This window comes from Charadrius vociferus, unplaced genomic scaffold (assembly GCF_000708025.1).
Source record: "Charadrius vociferus isolate BGI_N301 unplaced genomic scaffold, ASM70802v2 scaffold108, whole genome shotgun sequence".
Taxonomy (NCBI): Eukaryota; Metazoa; Chordata; class Aves; order Charadriiformes; family Charadriidae; genus Charadrius; species Charadrius vociferus.
Window position 1 is genome coordinate 844,459 of NW_009649770.1, and position 12,916 is coordinate 857,374.

At 39.4% G+C, this 12,916-nt stretch overlaps 1 protein-coding gene across 2 annotated transcripts in view; it reads right to left on the reverse strand.

The window, feature by feature from the left end:
* TENM2 (teneurin transmembrane protein 2) overlaps positions 1-12,916 on the reverse strand; it is a 543,058-nt gene that overhangs the window by 137,198 nt on the left and 392,944 nt on the right. For both annotated transcript variants that reach the window (XM_009890877.1, XM_009890878.1), the window contains one exon: positions 48-90. In XM_009890877.1, coding sequence (XP_009889179.1) covers positions 48-90 — 43 coding nt within the window. The remainder of the gene's footprint in view (positions 1-47; positions 91-12,916) is intronic.

Sequence of the window (12,916 nt, forward strand, 5' to 3'; positions counted from 1 at the left end):
GGCGCCCGGGCGCCCCGGCCCGCATGCCGTTGTTGAAGGTGTGCCCGTCGGCGGGCTGGAGCTGCCAGTTCAGCCCCAGGAGGTGCATCGCTGCGGAGACACAAAGCGCAAAGGGACAGTCAGCGCACGGGGGACGCGTCGGGGGACAGAATACAGCCGATGGCAATGGAGCGTCTTCGGGAACTTGTCTCAGAGGAATGTTAATATGCTAAAAACAAGGCAACGAAAAGCCACCTAAAGAAAGCCCTGGTGACTCACGTAAATCTGGCTTATTTTTGTTCACTTATCAGAACTTCTAAATTACTGAAACACAAAAGGAGAAATGCTAACAGTCCAGCCTATCAAAACAGAGAGGTAAGCATTTTGTTCAGGCTTTGGCATCGCGCGCTACCTTTCCCATTCACACACTCCAGGGGAATACATTCTTGGAAAAACAGCACTACTGCAAATGCTAGCTCCGAGTTTAAATTATGCGTGATAATTTATACGTTGATTATAAAATTACCTTTAGCCCTATGTATACTAATGACATTGTAATGCGATTATTTTGTGTTTATTACAACTTATCTAAATCAACAGATTTAACAGCCTCTGTCTTCATTTTGCAGATTAAACTTCCCTGACAAACCCAGGTCTTTCCCAATCCTTGAACCTCTCATCTTTTTCCCAATGAAACTCGGCCGCCGGGGCCACAGTAGAGCGAGCCATGCGCAGCCCCGGCCAGGGGAGGTTTCCCTGCCCGCAGAGCCCCCCGGCAGCGGCACAGCCCCCCGGCCTCTCTGGCCACCCCCGAGCCAGAGGCAGGCCCGCAGGTACGGCGCGGGCCACGCAGCTGCGCTGGCACGGATGACGTGGAGCGGGAGAAAGGCCACGGCACCACCTCCGTGAGAGCATGAGTTATAGGCACTGCGGTAGGGGCTAATTGAGTAAGTCCTGTGCATAATGCATGAGTCTTGACAGGTCTGAATCATTCAGCGAGGGGATTTATGTGCATCTTCACCTTGTATAAACAGAAGCTACCTGAATACATCTCCATGCTTTCAGCATATTACCCCTATGACATCCTCCCAATATAGAGGAGTGGTGAGGGACAGGAAAGCCCACAAAGCTGTTTTTACTCACTTTCTTTATGTGCACCATCAGCACTCTCCCTGTTTACATCGGATGCATGTAAACCTGCATACCACAGAGAACAGCATTTTCAGTTATATACTAAAAATGGCATTTGAGGGGATCCACTGTCAATTTAGGGGCTGAAAATACATATGATTATGGGCATCCTTATAGTTCTTCACTTCTGCAGTGTCAGATCCACAAAAACTGAACAGGTATTTTGCATCCAATTACAAGCAATTCTAGAAGAGCTGGTGTGGTCACAAATGGACCATCAGTGGCCACACAGCTAAGTGTTCAGCGATTAAACATCAGGGATAGGTAAGGTAAAAGAGTTATCACAGGAACTGCAAGTTACAGTGTATTGAGACATCACTGGGATAATCTCTGTATACACGGAAGGCATTTAGATGTGACCCATTCATATACATCTTCCTAAAACCCAAGAAAACAAAAACAAAGCACTCGCCACCCCCAGGAACCATCTCCCCCAACTCCTGGAAATCTCTCAGCACACAAACTGCAGAGTTTACCCTCCATATTTTTGGCAAAAAAGAGCTGAGAAGCAAAACAGCTTTCACAACATCACCTTCCCCTAGACATACCTATGGACCAAGTAGATATCTAACAATAGCAACTAAAACCTGGAGACAATTTGTGTGAAGAAGGCAGTTGCGAGATTTTGCTTTCATGCTGAATTTGCAATTATTTTTTTTTTCTATTAGGGAAAAAAAATGAAAAGACATTAAAGCATCTGGTATTTTTGAAAATACCAAGTATGAACCTGAAAAGGATGTTTTGTTGAGAAACTACTCAAAATTTATTTCTAGGGAATGTTTAAGAATTCCTGGAAAACATTCAAAAATTTTATGTGGGATCATAATTTTTATTCAATTACGATCTTTTTGTTTTGCCAAAGTAAACATTTTAATAGGCTTTTCAGTCTAATCTCAAGCAACTAACTTCCTTCTCAGTATGGCAACGAAACTGAAAAATTATTCCTAAAGCTCAAACAACAAACAAGTCGCTAGCTTATACAGACTCTCCCCATCGAGTGAGAGACATCATCTGTGCTGTAGGCGTGGGAGGGCCGGGGGACAGCAGGTAGCAGAGGAGCTTGTGCTGCGTTTGTGCTGTCAGCAAGTCCCAGGCGACGTGCACACACCAGGGCTCCAAAGCCAGCGTTTAACTGGCCCAGCCCCGAAGCCAAGAGTGCATAAAGATTCAGGGAATTTCAGAGCCCCAAAATGAAAACAAGTCATAGAGGAGAATTAGGTTTTTGTGTTTGATACTCTCAGTGTAACTATTCAAAGATGCAGGGTTGTGTGGTTTGGTTTTTTTTTTTTCCCTATTGCAAGTATAACCATAAATGTAGGTCACTTGCAGAGCTGAAAATCTGCTGCTTTGAGTGTGAACCATTCCTTACAACAAAGAGGTAAGGAAATCATAACTAATAGTCTGTCCAAGAGAATTATAGTTGCTAACTTATAATTACCAGGTAAATTCAGACACGGCATTATAAAAGATCTTACTAATATGGTATTAAGAAAAACTGTGAACCATCTTTTTCCAAGTATGCCATGATTTCATTAGTAACTCCACTGCACTGTGTTATAATCATAGATGCACATTAGGTAGGAGCAATTAGAGCTCCTTCATAACAGGGCAGGGATTTGCATTACAGTCCCTTACAGAGAAAAGATGACAATCTCCTGCACAGCTCACGTATTCATTACGTGATCTACAAACTTCCACTAAGACAGCTGAAGTCACAAACATGAGGAACATTCACCTTCTACCAAGAATACCTCCAGAAAAGTATGTCACGGGGGCCTGAGGGGAAAGCTCCGTGTTTGCACTGCACATAGCAAGCCCAACTGGCAGCCGAGCAGGGAGAACAAGGAGCTACCTATTCTCTCTGCTTCAGAACACTATGAGATGGCAAATTTATATGATTAACCTTTTGTTCTGTTAATCAAACCAAAATGCCTCCAGCAAAGGAATAAGGAGGAGCCCGTTTAATTAGAAATACGGGGATCCACTCAGAAGTTCAGTGCATGTGTGTCAGAAGAGAAATTCGGGCTAGTGAATCTGTGCCTGTTTCCTACTTTTTCTACTGTGTGATTTTTATTTTTATTTTTTTGAAACTACAACTAAATAATCTGTGTTAATGTGGCTTTGCCTTCTTCCCCAACAACATGCTTTCGTCTCACATATTACAGTACTGGCCACATTTTCTCCAAAGGATATTCACCAGACAGCTGAGCTGGGATACTCAGTTAGATCCAAAGCTGATCACTGAGATGAGTGCTGATTTTTCTGAACAGCCCTCTTACTTGAATGCATTTCCAGAGCTCCACATTTGGTTTATAGATTAACCTTCAGCGACAAACACATCCCTGAAGATTTAAAACACAATAAAGTGACATTTTATCTGTTACACGTATAGCATATTCATAAATTGTATTTTACCCGGCACTTACGTATGTTTTGTAGGTATTATTTGGGTTTGTTTGCTTTTTTTTTTTCTTTTTTTCCCCCTCAACATTAAGCATATTTTCTAAGTTCTTGCCTCTGATCAGGTATCAAATATATTTTCAAACATTGAGCTTGTCAGAATTTATGTGGTTCATTTAACAAGAACATCTAGTAACTCAGGATAGTGAATTGTGTATTTATATTCTCTAAGAAATGAGAATACAGAAACAATAAATTTTGAAGTGAAACCCTTGAGGTTTAGGCTTAGCAATAATCAACCTCTCCCTCCCACCCCAGCAACACGCATACACACAGAGCCAAGGCACCTGGAAGCTAAACCTGCATGCCCATCAAGAACAAAAGCAGAGAACTCGTTCATCGCTCCAGGTGGTAGAGCTGTCAAGGATCCATCTAAGACTTACATAAGATCCAGGTTGCTAGAGTGAATCACATACTATTTTAAGAAATCCCAAAAGGTACACAAATCCACTGAAAAATGACAAATCTTACATGCAAAACTTTCCTGAATGTTCTCTAAGACTCAGTAGTGTCCCCACACTTCTCTTTCATTCAGTCTTCTCTCGTCCTGGCTGTAAACCCAATGCTCAGTCCATTCAGAGTTTAGTCTAATGGACAATGGTTTCCAAGCTCAGAAAGCTCTGTTTTCCTTCCCTTTGTGCTCTCCTGTCACTCCTGACCATGTATTTTTTCAAACAAGAGACCTCTGGTGTCTTCATGTGCTCGAGTTCTCCCTGTAGTGCAACTCAGTATCTGCCAGTAGGCAGGGCAGAATCGGGTTTTGCACTTACCCTTTACTCTGTGGTATTCCTTCTTACAGGGAGAAATATGCAGATTAACAACCCACCATTTTCCCAGTCCTACTGCATCTTCCCAGGTGAGGTCTGGGACATATACACTGCTTGCTTGTTAGAAAACTTAGTATTACCTGAGCAACTCAAAAAGATGGGAAGATTATAAAAGTGAACAGAATTCAGAATGTTTCCATACATTAATTTTCCAAGTTGTCATGCTTACGAAACCCTACATTATTGTCATCCAAAATGAACCCCATCAAACTATGATCTCACTTTGTAAGGATATATCTAGTCATATTAAGTTTAACTGTAGCAGGCCAGCCTCTTTTCATGTGAAAAAGAAACCGGTCCATAATCTCATGAACAACATTAGCAAATAAACACTAAAAGCACATTTGTTATATGTAGGCTGTTGTATTATAGGGGAGCGGAAACACTAGAAGTTCCCTTTCCATCCACTCGTGGGGTGAACAATGATGTAAGTCTTGTTATCGCAGTATACTTAGTCTTGAGCAACATCAGTGTGATTTCCAAATCAGGCCTAATGAATCACAGACATGGAACAAAAGGTACCTAATAAATCTTAACAGCATGTGATTTTACAGCATATACATTCAAAGAACTATCTGCACATTTATTTTTTATTTCATGTGGTTTGTATATTGTTTTAATGCACCGCAATACTTGTGTGAAGCAAAAGAAGTTTAGTGCTTTACACTTCCGGGTGCATGTAGATGGGTAACCCAGATAACTTGAAAAGAATAAACGTATCCCAAAAATTAAAAAATAATTAAACACTATTACGTGCTTACTTTGTCTTAAATGTTATTCAGCTGGGACTCGTGGTTCTTTATTAGTTACTACTGCTTGATTATGCAACAGACTCCAGGAATACCAGAAATTGATCTTAGTGATCTCAATTAGTATTCATAAAATAACAGTTACTTACAGGACGAGAAACATAGTAGTTTAATGTTCTACTACTATTCCTCTGGAGAAATAGGTTCCAGTCCAACCCAAGTCACAAGCGAAAGGGGTGCGTTAGGCCTATTCCCTAGCCATTACTTGCCCCCGTTACAAAATGGATGCACAATTCATCACAGCTGACAACCTCTCCTCAAGAGATGCCCGAGACAGGAATAGCAGCGGTCTGAAGGTCGGAAAAGAGCGATGGAGGAATTGCATGGGAAAAACTTGCATGGTGCCTGAAAACACTACGCTGGGTTCTAACTAGCGCTCTCAGGCCTCTAGCTGAGGAGCACGGATTATTGGGCAGCTGTAACAAAAAAAGTAGAAGCCTTCCCTCGCTCCTCTCCCAATCAGAAGAGGTTACAAGACAGTTCACAAACACGCACACCATCAGAATTTGCTGAACTAAATCTCAGCTGAGGTCCGTATTTTGCTAACACGTTTCAGGATTAAAGGAAACTGACCACAGAGGACAGCCAGGCTTTGTCAGATGGGCAATTCTGCAAGCCTTATTTATGCACAAGGCATCTCATCTCGTAGACATCAGTAAAAGTTCTCTCAAAATCTGAACTTCACAACAAACATGCCTCACAAAGTCAGATTTCAGTAAGTCTTAGATGTTTGACAGAGGCTGACACCATCCCTTGCTCGTTAATTTTGCTGGCCAGCCTTCAGCTGCATTTGCAGCAGGAGGAATACCAGCACTGTCAGTGTGCGGTTAGAATGGAATATATGACTCCTTGTACTAAACGATGGCTGAGGCAGTTGTCTCAAAGAAAGCTGCTGAATCCAAGAACCTGGACTCACAATTAGACTGATGCCCTTTCATATTCTGTGACTGGGAGAAAGGGACAGTGTCTCCAGGAAGTTCTAATCAGTGATTCCTCTGCTTTAACATAAATTAAAGCGCTTGGAAAATCATTACCAAAAAATATGAGTCCTTGTTACTTAAAAGAAACAGCCTTAAGACAAACAATGTGAACAAGCATCACCCGTCTTTGCTAGAGAAACAATGATGTTTCTCCTAAAATTCAGGACTAACTGCCTGAACTTTCTCTTCTTCCTTGAATACCTAGTGTGACTGGGACAAGGATGCCAGAGTCCTCTGGAGGGTATCCCAAGAGATCAAAAAATTCATCACATTCCCTGGCCTTTCGCCAGAGTCCTCCGGAGGGTATCCCAAGAGATCCCAAAAAAATTCATCACATTCCCTGGCCTTTTTCGAAAAGCAAAACAAAAGCCATATGGCTTGCTGGGTGGACTTCTGCCGTTTTGGATATACTATCTACAGGAAAGTTTAACGTAGTACTTACAAAAAATCCAAACCAATCATATATGATAGGATAGAATTTCAAACAGAAAACAGGCCGTGCCGGGTGGTGGCACAGTCTGCTGCTGACAGGGCGTTATTCAAGAAGAGGGCTGGCTGAGAACTGCGTAAGGACAAAACACAACTGAACGACTGGGACATAAAACGGCAGACGAAATGCAAACCTGGTTAAGACAAAATAACATACAGTGGAGAGGAGTAATCTTAACTTCACATATAAAATAATGCACTCTGAGCTAACTATTATCAAACTGAAGGGAAATTTTTGGCTAGATGATAAAGCTCCCTGAAAATTTCAAGTCAGTCAAATGTTGAATCATGATGAGAAGAGCGAACAAAGCAAGGAATATTGTTATGCCACCTCCACTCATCTCAGAAAGGATGTTGGAAGATCAGTAGGGAAAAACACATGTATGATTTGCCCATTCTTACAAGAGAACCACTTTTGGATGCTGTAGATAAGTTAATGGCTTATTTTATTTTTACCTGCCCCAACACAGCTGCTCCTACACATATGCAACGCTCCTTGGTGTAGCCACTACTCTCAATGTTTCTTGAAGTGTTTGATGCATTTTTATGCCCTACACTGCACCACAGCATGCCCCTACCTATCCACCAGCCCAGACAGTCTAAGCGATGTTTAGATCAACGCATCAATGGCAAACTCTTGAATTTTTATGCCACAAAGCATTTTTATGCCACAAGTCCTAGAAGCAGTAGGATTTTTAGGTATCCTAGGGCATACGCTTCAGTACACCTAAATAGGCTGAGAATGTAGTATATAAAACAGCAGCTGCTGACATACCACAAAGTTTGTGCAAGTTTCTCAACCTACTGTAGTTATTAGCCAGCACAACAATAAATACTCTATCTAATTAACAGCAAAGCAGCGTCAGTTACGATTATGAGACACACATTTTCAAAATATCTTGTTGGAGATCTCAGGGACACAGGAGATATGCGTTTAACTTTTATATTTGATATCAGAGATTAAAGATCGGGGGAAAAAATTTCTCTGGATTACCAGTACTTAGGGAATTTATGAACTTGTGTTGTAATATTAATGACTAAGATCCTACTGACCTCATGTAAAACAGTTGGATGTACTCCTGAACATATTGTCTCCTCTACTTGTGAGCATTCAATTGTTTGCAGGAAAGGTTAAAGCAGTATTTCAAAAATAGATCACTTGGTCTACATTTAATATTACTGTTGTAGAACGTATGCAAAAAGTACTGCTTATTGACTGTGACCATTCAAGCTCAACAACAAATAGATGACTTACTTTCAAGGTCATTCATTCTCAGTAAATCATCCTAACCATCAGTATGCTATTTGGTACGCACTGTGTTTTTTTAATAAATTAAATTAAAAGTTTTTTGGGAACTCCATTTAAAGCATTACTGAAATACACAGCTTTAAGAATTAACAGATCACGCTATTTTCCTTAAAACAATAGGTTTGCCTGTATTATGGCTAGACAGCACACTTAAGAACCATTTTTCTGTCTTATTTATCCTACACATAACATTGAACAAGACCTTTCACTTCTCAGAGTCACTTTTTTTTAGTTTACATTGTTAAAAATGGAGAATTCCATTAACTACAATGGCACTGCTGCATATTTTTGTGTCTTGTAACATGTTTTTATCCACTTTTCTGTCAACTGAATTTAGCTGATATTGTTAGCCACATACAAGCTTTGCTGTTACCCATCTACAAGTTGCTACTCTTGTTAACTGTGCCTGAGCTCTTCAATAGTTTTACTTAAAACAACAACAACAATTGTAAGTTTCCAAAGAGAAAGACAGAGTGTATTTTCTGACTGTATGGGAAAGCCGCGAGGATTGATTAGCCAGTAAGGTTATGAAGCAGCAAATGTAATAAATACCAGGCTGCCACTTCTGCTAGCCCTCTCTCAGCTGCAGAGAGAATACAGTTCCATGCTGCTCTAATCCAAAAGTGATCCTATAAACACAGTCACACTAAAACTTGAGTTTCAGCACCTCACTTTCTGGGACGCAAGCCGAGGGAAACAGAGGCAGACCCCTATCATTGCTTTTGCTCTCTTTGTAAGGATAGCGCTTGCGGTGTGAGAGGGGACAGCACGGTGCCTCCCCTCCACGGCAGAAATGTCAGGCATGCTCCTTCCACTCACCAGGGACGCGGGGGCTATTGTGCCTTTTTGAAAACACAATGGAAAGGAAAGTTGACTTCACATGATCTTATATGTAAGAAAGCAATCCTTAGGCATAATTTCACCCTCAGCATGCAAACTCTTTTAGACAATAAACTGTTTAGAACAGGGCTTTTGCTTTATGAAGCATCCAGCCCAAGAAGTGTTTTACAGAAATACCATAAAGGATCTATGAATGAGTGTATTGTTATAATCAGCAGCAAAACTTCTGCTGGGAATTATTAATTGCTTTCCTTTGAATAAATGTTATTAAAGATGAAAAAGGAAATGGAAGGAGGGCTTTAAGATGGTTCATTGTCACTGTGTTCACATGGAAGAAACATGGGGACCTAAAAAGGGCATTTTTTTTTTTTTTTATTATTTGGCCACACCCCCCCTCCAAGCTGGCTGATTTCTTTCCCCGTGCACATCAGTAAACTGAATGGAATGAATTTTCAAAGCACAGCATGAAAGATATACCCACAAATCCCATTAGTAATAATGTGATTTGTGTGCTTATCTGCCATGCAATGCTTTGAAAGTTCATTCCTCTATCTCCAACCTCAGTCTTTCTACTTCCAAAACACTTGAAAAGCTTTCACACACTTGCAGTTACTTTGGGGGTGGGGAAAACTGAAGGATGTGAAGACCTGGCTCCCAATTCCAAGGATAACAACAGGCAAGCAGAGCTCCAGCCTGCAGGAATAAGAGGTGTACCGTGGGTGGTTTTTAGTTCCCCAGTCCCATTCAGACTGGGACTGAGAAAGAAACCCCGGTTTAGACTTTTCAACTTTTCTCATTTCAGTCCTCTTTACTGAAATGTTTTGATTTTGTGCCACTTTGAGCAATCTTTGTCACAAGAAGGGTAACAGCATTGCATGCTACCTTCAGAATCTGGAATCTCACTACAAAGCCCTTAAAAGAGAAGCAGAATACAGTGCACTATTCATTTATTCTCGTGACAGGCTTTAGATTGTACAGAGCGTAGAAAACTGGCACAAGATTAATCAGTTCCTGAGACTGTGTAAAATGAACTCACTTCTTACGGCAATTTTCAGAGTCAAGGCTGCAATCTTTTCGGTCTTGCATCTGAACTAGATGGCTGTAACTAATAAGAAAAGTGTTTATATTTTTATTTACCTAATACAGCATCTTTCAGCCTGGAAGGTCCCGAATCACATTATACAATATCCGCTTTACCAGCCTTGCCAAAACACTGCCACTTTTGAAATAGGCTTAGAATAGCAGAAAGGGATGCTCTTGACTAAAGCACAATGGAAAACCTCTCTTTTTTTGAGCAATTGTGAGCATTTAATGTTAATACAAAGCAAATTGAATCCAATTTTAATTTCACACCTAAAAGACACCATTATCATGAACAAAGTACCCAGCTCGTCTTTATTCTGTTTCCAAGAGGAAGAAGAATCTAGCTGAGACCTGAAACCGGTATTTCATGGAATATGGACACAAATATACTCTCTTAAATCACTGATGCCTGAACTTACAAGAATTAGCATAACTGCTTTACTTTTAATACCGACTGTAACCCTAAGAAATATCACGTCAAACATTTATTCGACTACATTCATCTTCCAAAACTGCAACTGCCCTAATCTCTACAAACATGTTGAACAAGATTTTCATAATCTAACTGTTCCAAAGCATTCAGATCTTGACTCAACCTCTGATTGTTAGCCATATTGATAAGAAAATAATTTTTACCCTTATTACTCCTTTGCATACACTAAATGAAGTGGAACTACATGATTATGAATGGCCAAATTTCTGTCTACAGAGCAAAAGGGTGTAATTTCTAATCACAGACTATATTCTTCTCCTAATAGAAATTATACAGAATAGTTTAATTTAACCACCTGACCGTAAAACCTTGCACGAATGATAAAATTTAAGGTTTTACTATCTATACAAAGTAATTATTGGAGTTTTTACAAAGAGGAAATAAATCCAAAGATGAAAAGTAAGTATGATTTCTTCTCCCAAAGCTTCTCATTCATTTTCAACACTGTAAACTGTTTATACTTCTTTCACAATGTGCTTCAAAAGCTACATATAAACACAGCCTAAATCGTATCTTGATATTGAGATAAAGGTACAAATTATATTTAGTGTCTAGCCAGATTTAGACCTCTATATGCCTTACAAAGCTGACATTATTCATGCACTGTGAATTAGATGTCCTACTGATCCAGAATAGAAATGTATTTGAAAATCAAACATACAGATTTTCTTTGATAAATATCTTATACAATCGGTCAGTCACAGCCTTTTAATTCATACTATTTTGTGGGTTTCTTTAATGGTAACTTTTTTAAAAATACAGAATTATCAAATTGGACTTTAGTTATGTTTTTGAGAATTTTTTTTCCATTGTCCTTACATGATTTCTATTAGGCATTTCCCATATTTGGTTTAATATAACTGGAATATACTCTATTTTCAATCTTACACCTGTCTTATTCTAGGCAGGTTTCCAAGTCTGAAGCTTGCTTATTCTGCCTTCACAGAAAAAATAATTTTTCTAACAAAGCCGAGACTGAAAGCTTGCCCTGCTGCACCTGTGCCTTCTCACCTTCCCATCTAGAATTCTAGAGCAGGTAAGGAGGTGCAAGCTGCAAGTGAGGACATGATTTCCGTGTGATCACACCAATATGGAAGTATATTAGAAAACAGAGAAATCGATGAAGCGTTTATGTGGTGCCAGGATTTTACTTTCAGATCACTGCTTTATTTTGAAGTGGCAGAGTTGCAGTTTTTCAGACTGCAGCAATATACATTTTACATGGAATTTTTGTGCGTATATGTTCATATATAATTATCAGTTACATCACCAAAACATCCTGTTATACAATTTCATCAGTCAATATAGGAACGAAGAAGAGCTTGCATACGCACTTTAAGTCCCAAGAAACATCATGATAGCACACCAGTCTACGTAAGCCCATTTCAAGCACTGTGCATCATGCATAATGGAAGACAGTTATATTTAATTTGGATACCTACATCTGGATTCACCTAAGGAACATCATCATCATATACACTTAATTAAACATCAGTATTTGTATTACTTTTCTTTATCTGTTATGTCTTCAATTGCCTTTTATAACACGTGGTTTTAAGACTAGCTCAATTTGATCTACTTCTTGATATAACAAAATTCACAGCAGAGTTAGAAATCACGGTTAGAGATGGAGCTGCTGTTCACAATGGAAAAATGAAGCCAGCTTATTGTACAGAGGATCTGATACCTGATCATTTTAATGAAGCTTTCTATCTCGCATACAAAATGGTGCAGAAGCCAATTCCACTGTCTGAGGTCAGCAATGCAGAATGCTCATCATCAGTCAGTTTAGAGCTGTTTAAAATCAAGGCCCACAGTAATCAAGGTCAAAATTGTCACTGACTTCAGCTTCACTTCAGAACTCATCTATTTATTTTGAGACTGTGAATATCATAACAATGACTGAAAAAAGAGTGTTTTCTACAGCCAACAGCAATGTAACCCATAAAAAAAAAATTATCCTCCAAAGTCAACAGTTTAAATTGCAGGATGAATTGGACATGAATGATAATGCATTAGCATGTGTATCACTGTATACAATTAATTAATGAATCACAGAATAAAATATGAACTAGATTACACACCCTTAAAAACCTTTGGCTTCAATTACATACACTTTGCAAAGCATAACTGAATTGTATTAAATGATTAATACAATAAATTAACACATGTCACAATATTACTTAGTAATACCAATAAAATAACTGGGAATTATCCTTCAAAGAGAAGACAATTTACACAAGAAGGGGCAAAAAGCAATATATGGTAGCTAAAACTACGCATTAGTACCTCATACCTAATGGTCAAGTTCTACTTCATGCTTGTCACACCCAGTTGGCCAGCAACCAAACCAAGATTAGATATCCTTTTTCTTTGACAGATGAAACAGTAAATAATATATTTAAAAAAAAAAAAACAAATCCAAAGCCTAAACTATACTGAAAATCCATCTAGCA